This window comes from Phyllobates terribilis, unplaced genomic scaffold (genome assembly GCF_046119375.1).
Source record: "Phyllobates terribilis strain yellow unplaced genomic scaffold, ASM4611937v1 Scaffold_5__5_contigs__length_657084704, whole genome shotgun sequence".
Classification (NCBI taxonomy): Eukaryota; Metazoa; Chordata; class Amphibia; order Anura; family Dendrobatidae; genus Phyllobates; species Phyllobates terribilis.
In genome coordinates, this window is record NW_027362765.1 from 220,171,764 (window position 1) to 220,186,735 (window position 14,972).

General features: G+C 40.6%; 1 protein-coding gene across 2 annotated transcripts in view; it reads right to left on the reverse strand.

Moving 5' to 3' along the window:
• The window catches only part of MYBL2 (MYB proto-oncogene like 2), a 41,313-nt gene that overhangs the window by 16,245 nt on the left and 10,096 nt on the right, over positions 1-14,972 (reverse strand). The window contains exons 2-10 of one of the 2 annotated variants that reach the window (XM_073683804.1): positions 13,515-13,608; positions 11,049-11,120; positions 10,807-10,899; positions 10,286-10,506; positions 8,995-9,139; positions 8,679-8,918; positions 7,102-7,470; positions 5,364-5,503; positions 3,219-3,318 (exon numbers count right to left, since the gene is read on the reverse strand). In XM_073683804.1, the coding sequence (XP_073539905.1) occupies positions 3,219-3,318; positions 5,364-5,503; positions 7,102-7,470; positions 8,679-8,918; positions 8,995-9,139; positions 10,286-10,506; positions 10,807-10,899; positions 11,049-11,120; positions 13,515-13,608 (1,474 nt within the window). Of the gene's footprint in view, positions 1-3,218; positions 3,319-5,363; positions 5,504-7,101; positions 7,471-8,678; positions 8,919-8,994; positions 9,140-10,285; positions 10,507-10,733; positions 10,900-11,048; positions 11,121-13,514; positions 13,609-14,972 lie in introns of those variants that run through there. The other variant, XM_073683805.1, reaches the window with a different exon arrangement.

Sequence of the window (14,972 nt, forward strand, 5' to 3'; positions counted from 1 at the left end):
AAATATTATGTTTTCTTCACTGCCCAATGGTATAAATTTAAAAATTAAAAAATACTCACTACTTCCCTAGATGAATTCCTTGAGAGGTGTAGTTTACAAAATGGGGTCACTTGTGGGGGTTTCTGCTGTTTCGGCATGTCAGCGACTCTTCCAATGTGACATGGTGTCTGCCACCTATCCCAGCCAACATAGCGCTCCTTTCTCTTCCGAACCCTGCCGTACACCAAAGCAGTGGTTTTCCCCCACATATGGGGTATCGGCGTACTCAGGAGAAATTGCACAACAAATTTCATGGTGCAATTTTTCCTATTACCCTTATGATAATGCAAAATTAAGGGATGAAAAACGTTTTTGTGGGAAAAATGTAAAAATTTTATTTTTACAGCTCAATATTATAAACTTCTGTGAAGCACCTTGGGGTTCAAGGTGCTCACCACACATCTAGATAAGTTCCCTAAGGAGTCTAGTTTCCAAAATGGTGTCACTTGTGGGGGGTTTCCACTGTTTAGGCACATCAGGAGCTCTCCAAATGCAACATGGCGTCTGCTAATTATTCAAACAAATTTCACATTCAAAAAGTCTAATGGCGCTCCTTCCCTTCCGAACCCTGCAGTGCGCCCAAACAGTGGTTTTCCCTTACATATGGGGTAACAGCACACTCATGAGAAATTGCACTACAAAATTGTGTATTCCATTTTTTCCTGTTACCCTTGTAAAAAATAAAAAAATTGGGTCTAAAGTAAAATTTTTGTGAAAAAAAGTTAAATGTTCATTGTTTTCTTCCACATTCCAAAAATTCCCGTGAAACATCTGAAGGGTTAATAAACTTCTTGAATGTGGTTTTGAGCACCTTGAGGGGTGCAGTTTTTAGAATGGTGTCACTTTTGGGTATTTTCTGTCATAAAGACCTCTCAAAGTGACTTCAAATAAGATGTGGTCCCTAAAAAAATGTTTTTGTAAATTTTTTTGGAAAAATGAGAAATCGCTGGTCAACTTTTAACCCTTATATGTTCCTAACAAAAAAAAAAATTTGGTTCCAAAATTGTGCTGATGTAAAGTAGATATGTGGGAAATGTTATTTATTAACTATTTTGTGTGACATACTCCCTGATTTAAGGGCATAAAAATTCAAAGTTTGAAAATTGCAAAATTTTCTACATTTTCGCCAAATTTCCGATTTTTTTACAAATAAACGCAAGTGATATCGAAGAAATTTTACTGCTATCATGAAGTACAATATGTCACGAAAAAACAATCTCAGAATCAGGGGAATACGTTGAAGCGTTCCGGAGTAATTACTTCATAAAGTGACAGTGGTCAGAATTGAAAAAATTGGCCCGGTCACGAAGGCAAAAACAGGCTCTGGTGCGAAGTGGTTAAAGATGCTTTTTTTTGCAAAGACTAGTTTTTGCCGTCATTTTTCCATATTTCGGCCGTCAGTCATGTGACGGCTTGTTTTTTGCGGGACATGTTTATTGGTACCATTTTCGGGCACGTGACATTTTTTTTGATCGCTTTCTATTCTGATTTTTGGGAGGCAGAATAAACAAAAACCAACAATTCAGGATTTTTTTTTTCTTTTTTATTCTGTTCCACGTGTGGTAAAATTGATAAGGCAGCTTTATCCTTCGGGTCAGTACGTTTACAGCGATACTACATTTATATTGTTTATGTTTTGGCGCTTGAACACAAACTTTTATAGAAAAAGAACTTTTGCATCGCTTTATTTTGAGAGCAATAACTTATTTTTCGGCTGATTGAGCTGTGTGGTGGTTAATTTTTTGCAGGACAAGATGACGTTTTCAGCAGTACCATTTTTATTTACATTTGTCTGATTGATCACATTTTATTCCATTTTTTGTTTGGCGGCATGATGAAAGCATCGTTTTCGTGGGTTTTTTACAGTGTTTTCAGATTTATGGGTACAGTATATGTTTATTTTTTTGGGATTATTTTTTTCATTTTTTTTTTTTTTTTTTTTATAACTTTACAATTTTTAATTTTATTTCTTTTTCACTTTGACAATTTTTCCCACCATGGAACTTACATTTTTTGCAAACTGATCGCTTGCATAGCATAGAGATGCAGCAGCAGCATCCTTGTACTACTTGTGCAGCCTGTCAGCCCTGCAGACACAAATTAGATAGATCGTGCACTGAGCACGATCTAACTTCCTGATGCCTGGTGACCCGGATGTCATGACGACATCGGGTCACCATGGCAACGATCGGGACCCCGCGCACACAGCGCGTGGTCTCAGATTCAAGGTAAGAGGGACACTCTTACCTCTCCCTGCTCCTGGAATGCTGCGATAGACTTTGATCGCAGCATTTCGGGGATTAATGTGCCGGGAGCGGAGCGGGACCGCTCCTGGCACATAGTACCAGGTGTCAGCTGACACCTGGCGGCGAACACCCCACACAGCTTTTGTGCGGGTATGATCACATTGTGCGTAATAGTATGTACCTGGTCCATAGTGAAAAAAATTAAGAAAACTATCATTTTGAATTTATTTAGATGTATATAAAAAAAATGTTGTTTTCTTTATTTAATTAGAAACTGGACATTCACTTCCAGAGAAAAAGGAGATTTCAAAAGGTTATTTAATAAACTACATAACAGATTACCATATTTTTCGGACTATAAGACGTACTTTTTTCCTCCAAAATTTTGGACGAAAGTTGGGGGTGCGTCTTATATTCCAGATGTACCTTACAGTCCGGCTGTGGATGGGGGTGGAGTGGGTCACAGTAGACGGCGGCTGCAGCAAACACGTGTGCCAGTTGTTAAAGAGACTGAATATTCACTGCTCTCCACTTCCATAGTCCCGGGCGTGGGGAGCAGTGAATATTCCAGCAGCTGACCTCGGCGTGTGGGACGGGGGATATTCATACAGAATTGGGAGACATTACCCCTATAACCGTGTCCGCAGCAGGTCCCTCTCCCCCTTCCATAACAGTGCGTCGTGACAACATTTTTTTGCTTCAATTTTTTCTATTTTTCTCCTCTAAAACCTAGGTGCGTCTTATGGTTCGAAAAATACGCTACTTCTCACTACAGAGGCCCATCATTTCTAGCCGAATGATCTCACAATCACCATCCTGATAGAAGCAGAAATGCAAGGATTACATGCAAAAAGACAGCCCACAATTACAGTATATGGGAAAAGATCAGTAATTTTATTATTGGAAACCAGCACACTAAAAATCAGCACTTACCAATGGCCTCAATGAGCCAAACTTCTCTAAAGCATTCTTGAATGGTGTGGGTGTGTGAGGTGCATTATCCCCCAGAAATTTATGATTTGGTGTCACAAACCTAAAATAAAATAAAAATTCATTTTTAGCCAATACTTTTTTCTAATTCTTTAAAGAATTAAGCAAATTTTAAATTTAAAAATTTAAAATTTTTGTGGTGTTTTTCTTTTTTTTTAACCTAGAGCCATAACTTATTTTTTCTATAGACATACCCATAAGAGTGAGGAGTTGTTTTTTTTTTGTTGCAAGATAAGTTGTAGTTTTTAATGACACTTTATTTTACCATTCAATGCACTAGATTTCAAAGTGTTCTGGGAAAAAAATATGCAGTTCAGCCATTTTTTTGTGGATGGGTGAGGGAAGGTTTCTTTTACAGTGTTCAATGTGCAGTAAAATGGACCTTGCAACATGATTTTCCAGGTCAGTATGATTATGGCATTATCAAACTTTTATAGATTTTTTTTTTTTTTTTTTTTTAGTGGCAACCAATTTTAAACTTTGCAAAAAAAAAAAAAAAAAAAAAACCTCAATTTAAATAAGATTGGGTTATTGCTGCCAGTTTCTATTTTTTCTACTTTGACAGATCAGATCTTTCTGGACATGGCAATACCGAACATGCATATTCTTTGTATTTCTTTATCTTTGGATGGAGAAAAGACTAGGATTTTCAGGTTTGGGGGGTTTTTTTGTTTGTTTTTTTTTGTTTTTTTTACTTTTTCACTACATTTTTAGGCTGCGTGCCCACAAAGCATTTTCCAAGAGTTTATGCTGCGGAATTTACGCAGCGGAAACGCTTGGTAATCCGTCCCCCATGGTCCCCAATGACAAGCCGCAATGTCAATGCCCATGCTGTGGATTTTTCCGCAGCATTTATGCTGCGCTCAAAAATCCGCAGCATGTCCATTCATTTTGCGGACACGCAGCGTAATCGCCGCAATTGACTTGCATTGGACCGCGTGACATCCGCATCACTACATGTGGATAAGCGGATATCACACGGTTCAATGTGCGGATGGTACCCAGGTCTGGAGGAGAGGAGACTCTCTTCCAGACCTGGGTACCATAGAAACTGTAAAAAAAAAAAAAAAAAAAAAAAAAGAATTTAAAATAAAAAATAAAGATTATACTCACCTTCCGATGTCCTCCCGGTGTTTTGTCTGTTCCGTCCGGTCTCTTGCACTGCTCACGTTGTTGTGAAGGACCTGCCATGACGTCATTGAGTCATGTGACCTGACACATGACTGAATGACGTCACTGCAGGTCCTTCACACCACCGCGAGCAGTGCAAGAGACCAGACGGGGCGGAGATAACACAGGGAAGACACAGGAAGGTAATTTTTTTTTTATTATTTTTTTTTATGTCAACTTGGTCACACTACTATAAATCCATGCCGGTTGCATGGATTTATATAGTGTGAACAAGTTGTCAAGCACTTTTCCAAGTGATGCTAAAATCGCTTGGAAAAGCACTTGATAACCCGCATGCAGAAATGCATGTAAAAACGCTTGACAAACACTTCTACCTGGCGGGAAAAACGCATGTAAAAACCGCATGCGTTTTTCCTGCCGGGGAGGAGATTAAAAAAAATATACAGCATTTCTGCATCATGGGCACATAGCCTAACATAAGGGAACTGAAGCTGCAATTGTTGGATCCCTTATATTTCAATACTTCAGAATATAGTGAAAATCAAGGTTTCCTATAAAGCTCACTTCACACATGACAGACAGGGGACATTAAGCAAGTCATCACAGCCTATTAGCACTGTCTGATCACGTTCTAGGCAGGCGATGGCGTGCAATTCAAGTGCTGCCATCAGCGATTTACAGTGGCAATTAAGTGCTTAAACAGCAGCAACCAGAGCTAGCTGTGATAGCTGCAGTTAGAGGCTGGTGCTGATTGTATAACATAACGGCACCTGCTCCATGATGTAATAGAACAATCATGAGATGGGTTAGAGGTTAAAGTGGAGCACAACTTGATATCAAAAAGCAAGTGCAACTTTATTTATAGTTGTAGTAGAATGAAGTCTATAATCTTGATACTAAAAAAGGCTGATGTGTAAAAGGAGAATGCAGTGAACACAATGAATGTATAAAACTTACGCAGAGTTCTTCTGTAGCAGGGGTGTTTTGTCTCGATGGAGAGGTGTGGTTACAACTACTTTTTGGCTGCAGACAGGTGTAGAGGTTAAAGATGGGTTTTCCAGCTCCAAAGCATCATGCTTTGACAAAAAATTTAAGAACTATAGAACAAAGGAAGAAAAAAATTGCAATAGGTTAATTAGTAGATGTACTACGGAAAAACAATGCAGAGACTTGCAGGTATACAATGCATTTCACAGCCATAACTATAGATATATTGTTAGTGCGACAATTAGGCTCAATCTTAAAGCTCCAGCCGGATAAAACACAGACTAAAAAAAACTTATACAGCTGACAGCTTCTCAGCACAAGAAATACAGATCGGTAAGATATACATCAGCAACCATAACCTACTAAAGCAACTTCTGAATATTAATTCCATCACTCATCATTTCTGCAGGCTGTCACTCAACCGAAACTTTCTTTCTTACATGCAGACTTTGAAAATGATCCTGATCACTTAGCTGTTACAAAGTGGTGATCTTCTGAACTACAAATGGCAGCGACTTACGCCATTCCTGGTGCCATGCTCAAAGGTCTTAAGCTATACCTACACAAGCTGAATACATCAGCCACTGACTTGTAAAGGTGGAGAAGATGTCGAACACACTCTCTGAAGGCCCCTTATATTTTGTAACCTGTTTGTTCTATGGATTTCATCCTCATGTAGGCTGCAGTTTTCCTGTATTCAGGGTTGACAGGATTAACTGTAAGGCCGACCCATGGTTTGTGGGGGAGTAAGTGGGCACTAGGAGTTAGTTCCTGTTTTATCAGTTCAAGTTCAGCTTCAGAAAAGGAAGATTCACTGACCAAATACAGCTGACACTGCTGAATGTAAGAAGAGCAAACTTACAGAAGGTAGTACGCTCCATCAATATCAAGCAACAGCAGCTGCAATTCTCCTCTAGCAGGCAAGTTGGGGCACCTAGTGGAAGACTTTTTAAGACTTAGTGTTTGCTAGACCTGGAGATCTTAGTGAAGGAATACACGATCAGCCAGGCTGGGATACGTCCATAAGGTATAGAAGCTGGGAGAGCTCACTTATTTAGTCCACAGAGTATAGTACTGGGTGCAGTGTTCACAGCTTAACCTGTTATACTTCTACAATGCTCTTCACAAATGATGTGCCGCCATCCACAACCCTCTGACACGTAATGCATATGAAGAATTTAAGTGTTTAACCTACTACCGGTTGTACAAAGTTTCAAGTCCAAGTAAAAGAGAGTTTATTTTCTTAAACACATCTGGCTTATTAGTTCTAAAAACAAAAGGGTCCCAGCTTGCTCCAAGATATGGCAACATGCGGTCTGAGAGTGACATCAATTCTGACCAACATATGTGCACACACTTAGAGACACCTGTATGAGTTACTCTGGGTTCCCAAAGTACACCTCGGCCAGGAAAAACCCTTACAGACTGGCACATTAAGGTCTATGGTTAGATCGTCATTTACACTGGCATATATGCCAACATATCACCACACACAATATGTAAGTTTAGCCTTACTTGGGCAAAAGCATACCAAAAGTATTAATGCGCATTTCAACTCCGGGGTCCTGACCAAAATGCCACCCACAACTGAACATCTTGAATTTGTCATTAAGTGACCGATTTTCCTATATCTATCCATAAACAGTAATCTTTGTCTAAGCATAATGGAGTTCATTTTAATATCCATGTTACCTGTAAGAAGTCATACCTGTGATGGAGAGAAGGGTAGTGACTTAACAGGAGTGCTTTTGGGCGTCATACTATTGGTATCTGTAGTGCAGGAACTGCTGTTGGCCACGCTTTCTGTGACAGGCGACAAGGTGATTTTCCTCTTCTTCTGGTGTTTCAGCAGGGAGGGTGGTGTCCCAAATCCAGCTTGTGGACGTGGAGATATAGGAATTAACTCCCCTTTGCTACCCTTACTCAGGTCAGACAAGGTATGTCCATCAAGGCGATATTCAGTTATATTAGTTGTGAGGGGTTTGGCAGTAGTCACGGAGTTAGGACTGCCAACGTCAGTAACTGCAGATTCATCAGTCAAATCAAAAGTGGTAAGATCACACCAATTTTCGGCATCCTACAGGGGAAAAAAAAACACAAAAACATAACTCACATTATTGGCTTAAATACATTAAAAGAGTTTACCATATTTTATATGTGTGAAACATATAGATGCCTCCTCTATTAAAACGGCTACATATTGATAAGAGGACGCTTTTGTAGAGTCAAAAATAAAAGGCAGCATCATATTACAGATACATATTTAGAAAAACTTGCCATAAGTCAGCCAACATTTTACTCCCAAGCAGCACGCCGTGCGTCATCTTATCTTAAAAAAAATCTCCAGAATCCAACCCTTTCTCACCTTTAAAACCGCGAACACACTTACTGTTGCTCTTATTCATTCTTGTCTGGACTATTGCAACTCTACTTCTTGGTATACCTCTTGCCAAACTGTCTCCTCTTCAATGCTTACTGAATGTGGCAACCAGGGTCATACTTCTGTCCAGCCGCTTCACTGATGCCTCCACCTTGTGCCAGTCATTGCACCGATTACCCATATGCTACAGAATTCAAATCCTACATAATCTTCTCTCTAACCCACAAAGCTCGCCACAGTTCGGTGCCGCCCTACATCTCATCCTTCATCTGTTTATTACCCTATCCATGTTCTCCATTTCACAACTGACCTAAGACTAACATCCTCCATAATTGAAACCGACCATTTCAGTCTCCAAGACTTCTATCGTGCTGCACCAGTTTTCTGGAATGCAGTACCCCAAATGATCTGATTAATACCTAGCCCCTAAACTTTTTAAGCGTGCTTTAAAAACACATCTCTTTAGACAAGCCCATCACCTCATTTCACTAATCTAAGTCTTCTAAGTTCCCTCTTTAAATTTTCCTCAGAATCTGGTCCCTTCCATTCATGTCTCCACATCATCCATGCACCCAATAACATTTGGCTATATTTTAGAGATACTGGCTGATGACCGGCTCATGCATTATTTGGAATCATTTCATTATAATGGCTATACATGACAAGCACTTGTAACATAATGTGTCTCCCCTAATTCCTTATAGATCGTAAGCTTGCGAGCATGCCCATCGCTCCTCCTGTAACTATTGAACTGTGTTACTTTGTTTTCTCTTTATTCTCTGTACAAGCCCACGCTTAATTGTACAGTGCTGCGGAATATGTTGGCGCTATATACTTTTTTTTAAGCCTGGCGATAAAGAACAGCATCACTTCTCATACATACAAGTCAAATATATGCTCCTTACCGACTCAATCATGTCATTGCTTGGCACCAGGCAGTTGACATACTCCACCATCCATTTCTCTGGAGCAGAACTCACAGAGGCGACGGCAGACGAGGGGCTGGATCCTGCACTCTCCTCTTCACCTTCACCTTCACTCAGTTGCTCAGATTTTACCTCAACTATTTTCACTTCCATTATGTCAGAGTTGAGGCCGTTCTCTACAGTCTCTACTTCTAATTGAAAAACCGAGGACTGTTCATTCTGTAAATCACAGAAAGATTAGCAGAGCGCTCCACTAAACATAAGGCACATGTTCAGGTGATATACAGACTGGTACCTCTTCCACTACAGCCTGAGAACCAGAGTCGTCTTTTTCTTCCTTCTCGTCTGCAATGCTGTTCCTTATCCCATTCAGATATCCTCCTGTCTCCACCTTTCGCTTGATGGTTGAATTCCAATGATTTTTTACTGCGTTGTCTGTCCTATGGACGAAAAGTGCAGATCTGTAAGATACTCAGAGCAAAGCCAACATGTACATAAACTTTACAAACACATGATCCATTGTAGGGCTATATTCCCCCAGCATCATCACTAGCTACGATCCCAAAAAGATAGACATGTGAAACCACTGAAGATACGATTTCAAAAAATTTTTGGAGAGGCTATGATCTTTTGAGGCAAAGATGTAAGAAGAGAGCGCAGAAGCACACAGTCGAAAGGGCACCGCACTCGCCTAGCACATCTGCCTCATCTTTCTAGTGATCAGTGAGATTTTCTGCACTGGTGAGTCACTGGCACTTCCGCTCCGAGCGATCTCCAGGGCGCAGAAAAGGTGCACTCCTAACTTCCTTCCTCCCTGCAGGAGTAAAAATGTAAATTTCGATGCCCCAGTTTAATACTCGCCGGCACAGGAGCTACGTGAAGTCAGTGCCCATTAAAGAGCGGGACACTGAAGAGGAGCAAAAGCAGTCGGAATGTGCGGGCGCGGGAATTCCGGCTGCAGACTTGATGTCACGATGTGGGAGGAGAAAGATCGGATAAAGAAGCTCCGGTGGAACAGTTATCTTCCAGGCACCGTCCTCCCCCTAGACTTGAAGAATTCCTTTACATAAAAAGTGATAAAAGCTGATTTTTCCACAAGGCATCTGCTATGAGGCATACAGGTAGGACTTTTTCAGCAGTCTATAACCTCTATCCATATTAATAGGATATATTGATCAAATGAGGAGAGATTCCCTATATGCAGTGAAAAGTTTTTCATGCCATAATAGCATACCTTTTGTAGTAAAATATGGTTTCCATTAGCAAAAGCATATTCTTGCTTTACTAGTGTTGAACCATATACAAATTAAAACATTTGTCCCATCTTCTATTGATTTATGATGATTGACAGTTCAGACCAGAGGCATGGTTACGCCACTGACTTAAAGTGTGCAGCAGGCAGAAGCGGCTTAGTCTCGGCAGAATTGGAGGCACATAGGGGCAGTGAAGCTGGCCTTATATGATGAGTAGGCCAGATACCAAGCAGCGCTGACAAGATCTTTAGCAAAAAGCCTGTAAATGCTGCCCTCCTTGATTAGGAAACTGGCCACCTGAGACTTCAACAACTTCAATAAAATTCTACATACCGTCCTGGCAACAACTTTGCTATTTCTGCCCAGCGATTGCCAAGAACTTTGTGCGCTTGACAGATAATATGATCCTCCTCTTCAGTCCAGGAGGACTTCTTCACCTCTGGATTGAGGTGGTTATGCCAGCGCTCACGACACTGTTTTCCCAACCTTCCCTTCAGCTGCTTTGCAATGAGGGTCCAGTGCTTGGTTCCATACTTCTTCACCAGCTCAATAACCTGTACAGGAGGTCAGATTCACAAAAATCACCAAAGTGAAAGATATCAAAAGTATTATAACATTTCTGTGATCTTTCTTGGTTACGAGGCGAGGTAATACTAGAGGATAGGACCATCCCGATTGGGTACATCTTGTCACGGTGGGAAGGCTTTTACGCTTTATTGCTCAAAAATAGTGTTTATCAATTACCCTATGTTATTTATACATACTATTACTATTTACTTACCACAGGGTATGTGCTCATTTTGCTGCCATAGGTTATATTCTTGGTTACTGAGGCACCAAGCCATAATTTTTACCTTCTCATCTTCCTCTTTAGTCCAAGGTCCTTTGACGCGGTCAGGGTGAAGAACACGGAGCCATCGGTGCTGACATTGTTGCTCTGTCCGGTTCTTAAAAAAAGACGAGAAAATTATATATTTTGTTATGCCTTATGAAAAGTTTCTCACAAAATAGAACTGATTGTTAATATTAGTATACGCAATTATATATGACAATAGGGAAATTGCCCACATCAACAGATCATTACAGAACTACTCACAAGCATGTGGCTGGTTATATGTTTCCATTCACCCTGTCCATATGTTTTCACCAAGGCTTTCAACAATTCATCCTGGTGAAACAAAAAGCAGTTACTAGAGGGCTTGTAATTAGTTTATTAATCTATCGGGCAAAAGACATTTCTTCATTTAAAAACCTCTTTTTTTTTTTTCTTTTCTTTTTTTAGAGCAGGAGACAAGGGGACTAGAGGTGGGAACACTCGAGAATATACATACACACGGACAAAATTGTTGGTACCCTTCTGTTAATGAAAAACTCACAATGGTAACTGAAATAACTTAAAACTGTCAAGGGTAATTTCAATTTAAAAGGGGGGGGGATGTCTGAGACTAGCTTTTCTTTTACTATTATGGGTCCAAGAAATAACAGGGATGTAGTTGCCCACTACCTGTTCTACCCAGTGACGGCTCAGAACAGTCACTGACCGCTACTGACGGCGATTCTGCTGCTTCACATCAACAGAGCAGCTCTTCCTCCTCCGGGCGGCTCTATCGACAGGGCGTGACTGCCGATGTCATGCAGGCTGACAGCTGGCTATCCGCTGTTTAACTGCAGGAAGCTGGCTGTCAGTCATCATGACATCAGCACTCCTACACTGTCAACAGAACAGAGCAAAAGAGAAGCAGCTGCTCTGTGACATGACGTCACTGGAAGTCACAGAATCGCTGACAGGAACAGCCTGTGATAGCTCTGAGCCGATAGAGATCAGTGGTGAACAAAACAGGTAGCAACTTCCTGCCTGTTCGTTCTTAAAAATAAATAGTCCCAGGTGACCCCTTTAAAATCTACTGAATATCAACTAATGAACATTAGATATTGCTTTTGATTTGATTTTTTTTCTGTTGAACCACAACTAATGAAAGTGGTCTGGACAAAAATGATGGTACCCCTAGAAAAAGCTTGAAAATAATTTGACCATAAGGACATGTGAAACCAAGGTGTGTTCTGTAATTAGCATAACAGATGTCTACAAACGTGTAATTGGTCAGTTCGTCTATTTAGAAGGGTGAAAAGTAGTCACTGTGCTGTTTGGTATCATGGTATGTACCAAACAGAACATGGACCAAAGAAAGCAAAGGAGACATTTGTCTCAGGAGATTCTAAAGAAAATTATAGACAAACAGGTTTAAAGGTAAAGGCTATAACACCATCTCCAAACAGCTTGATGTTCCGGTTTCTACAGTTGCACATATTATTCAGAAGGTTAGAGTCTATGGGACTGTAGCCAACCTCCCTTGACATGGCCACAAGAGAATCGTTGACAAATAGTAGATATGAATAATAGGAATGGTAACCAAAGATGCCCTAACTTCCAGAAGAGATTAGAGGTGAACTCCAATGTCAAGACACATCAGTGCCGGTTGCACCAACCATTACTGTCTTAGCCAAAGTTGACTTCATTGAGATGATCGAGGAGGAAACCACTGTTGAAAGTAAATCATAAAGAAGAAAAACTGGAATTTGCCAAAACGCATATAGACTAGCTAGAAAGATTCGGAGACAATGTCCTTTGGACAGGTGAGACAAAACTGGAGCTTTTTGGCAAGTCACATGAGATGCAAAAATGAAGCAAACAAATAAAAACATTGTACCTACTGTGAAGCATAGGGGAGGCTGTTAGGTTTTGGAGCTGCTTTGCTGCATCTGTCAGAGCATCTTGGACCTGTGCAGGGTACAATGAAATCTCAAGACTATCAAGGCATTCTGGAGCAAAATGTGCTGTCCAGTGTCAGAAAGCTTGGTCTGAGTCGCAGGCCATCGGTCCTCCAATAGGATAATGAACCAAAACATACAAAAATGGCTAAGAGCGAAGCATTGGACTATTCTGAAGTGGCTTATATATGCTTTGATATAAACCCTAATGAAGATCTGTGGAAGGAAAAAATTTAAACATGTAGTCTGGAAGAGACACCCTTCACACCTGAGACAGATGGAGCAGTTTGCTCAAAAGGAGTGGGCCAAAGTACATATGGACAGGTAGAGAAGTCTCATTGAGAGTTACAGAAATTGTTGTTTGCAGTGATTGCCTCAAAATGTTGGGCACCAAAAATATTAAGTTAAGGGTACCATTATTTTTGTCCAAGCCATTTTCATCAGTTTGGAGGGGGTTTTTTTCACATTTTTCTATTAAACAATCCAAAAGCAATGTCTGATTCTCAGTTGATATTCAGTTAATTTTAATTTAAAATTACTTTTGTCAGTTCCAAGTTAATTTCAGTGATCATTGTGTTTTTTTCTAACTTTTAACAAAAGGATACCAACAATTGTGTCCACGTGAGTATAGCAGAGCTTGAAAAATCAACAACACAAAGATTAAAGTCAGCCTTGCGCCCAGGTTTTAGTCACTGCACTTTAACCCATTGGCACCAAGCTCTTATGGTTCCGACACATGAGCCCTATCAAAGATTTGTCCAGGTCTGATGTTCATAGGGTGCCGAAAACTCACCTCCTCATGAGTCCATTTCACCTTGACTCTGTTTTCCCTGTGCTCCGGAACATCTGAATCAGTGTCCTGATAATGCAAGTCATCCAATTCATCACTGCAGAGAGAAAGGAAGTTGTATATTTATAACAGAGCTGGCAGTCATAGCTAGCATCATGGCTCTACTACTGTGGAGTACAGAAACAACTGACCGCTTCTTGCATGCATGAATGGGCATAAGATATAGTGCCTTGAAAAAGTATTCCTACTCTAAACTTTTCCACATTATACCCACAAATGTTTTTTTTTTATTAGGATTTTATGTGATATACCAACACAAAGTAGCAAGTATTTGTGAAGTGTAAGGCTGTGTGCCCACTGTGTGTTTTTTAAGCGTTTCCGCAGGGGGCAATTCCGCTGCAGAAACACTTAAACGCTTGGTAGAAGGTCTGCAATGTTCCCAAATGACAATCCGCATGTGATGTGCACATGCTGCGGAAATTTCCGCAGCGGATTATCATTGGGGAAAAATACACAGCACTGCCAATTATTTTGTGTAATCGCGGCGTTTTCGCCGCCATTGACTTGCATTAAATCACTTAATATCTGCATGACTACATGTGCACATGCGGATATTAAGAGATTCAATGTGCGGATGGTACCCAGGTCTGGAGAAGAGGAGACACTCATCCAGACCCGGGTACCATAGTACCTGTATAAAAAAAAAAAAAAAAAAAAAAAAAGAATTAAAATAAACAAAAATACATTATACTCACCTTCTGATGGCCCCCGGTCTCCTTAGTGATGCGTCCTGGCTCCCCGGTGACACGCGATGGTCTAAAAGGACCTTCCACAATGTCATTTAGTCATGTGACGGGTCACGCGACCGCTGATGTCGGCGGTCGCGTGGCCTGTCACATGACTAAATGAAGTCATGGAAGGTCCTTTTACACCACCGCGAGACACCAGACTCATCAGATAAGGAGACCGGGCTATCAGAAGGCGAGTAATGTTGCTGTTTTTTTATTTTTTACCATTTTTATTCTTGAAAGGTCATGAAAGGTCCTTTCACACCACCGCGGGCTGTACAAGAGACCGGACGCAGCGGAGAAAAGACCGGGGACCATCAGAAGGCAAGTATAATCTTTATTTTTTACCATTCTTATTTTTTTTTTTTACTATTTACTTGGTCACACTATATAAATCCATGCCGGTTGCATGGATTTATATAGTGTGACCAAGTTGTCAAGCACTTTTCCAAGTGATTCTAAAAATCGCTTGGAAAGAGCTTGACAACCCGTATGCGAAATCGCACGTGCAAAATGCGTGACTAACTTGTCCCTGGCTGAAAAAACGCATGTAAAATCTGCATGCGTTTTTTTTCTGCCAGGGAGATGTAGAAACGCTGAGGAAAAATCCAGAGCATTTCTGCATCATGGGTACATTACTTTTAGGCTATGATACATGATTTTCTACATACAA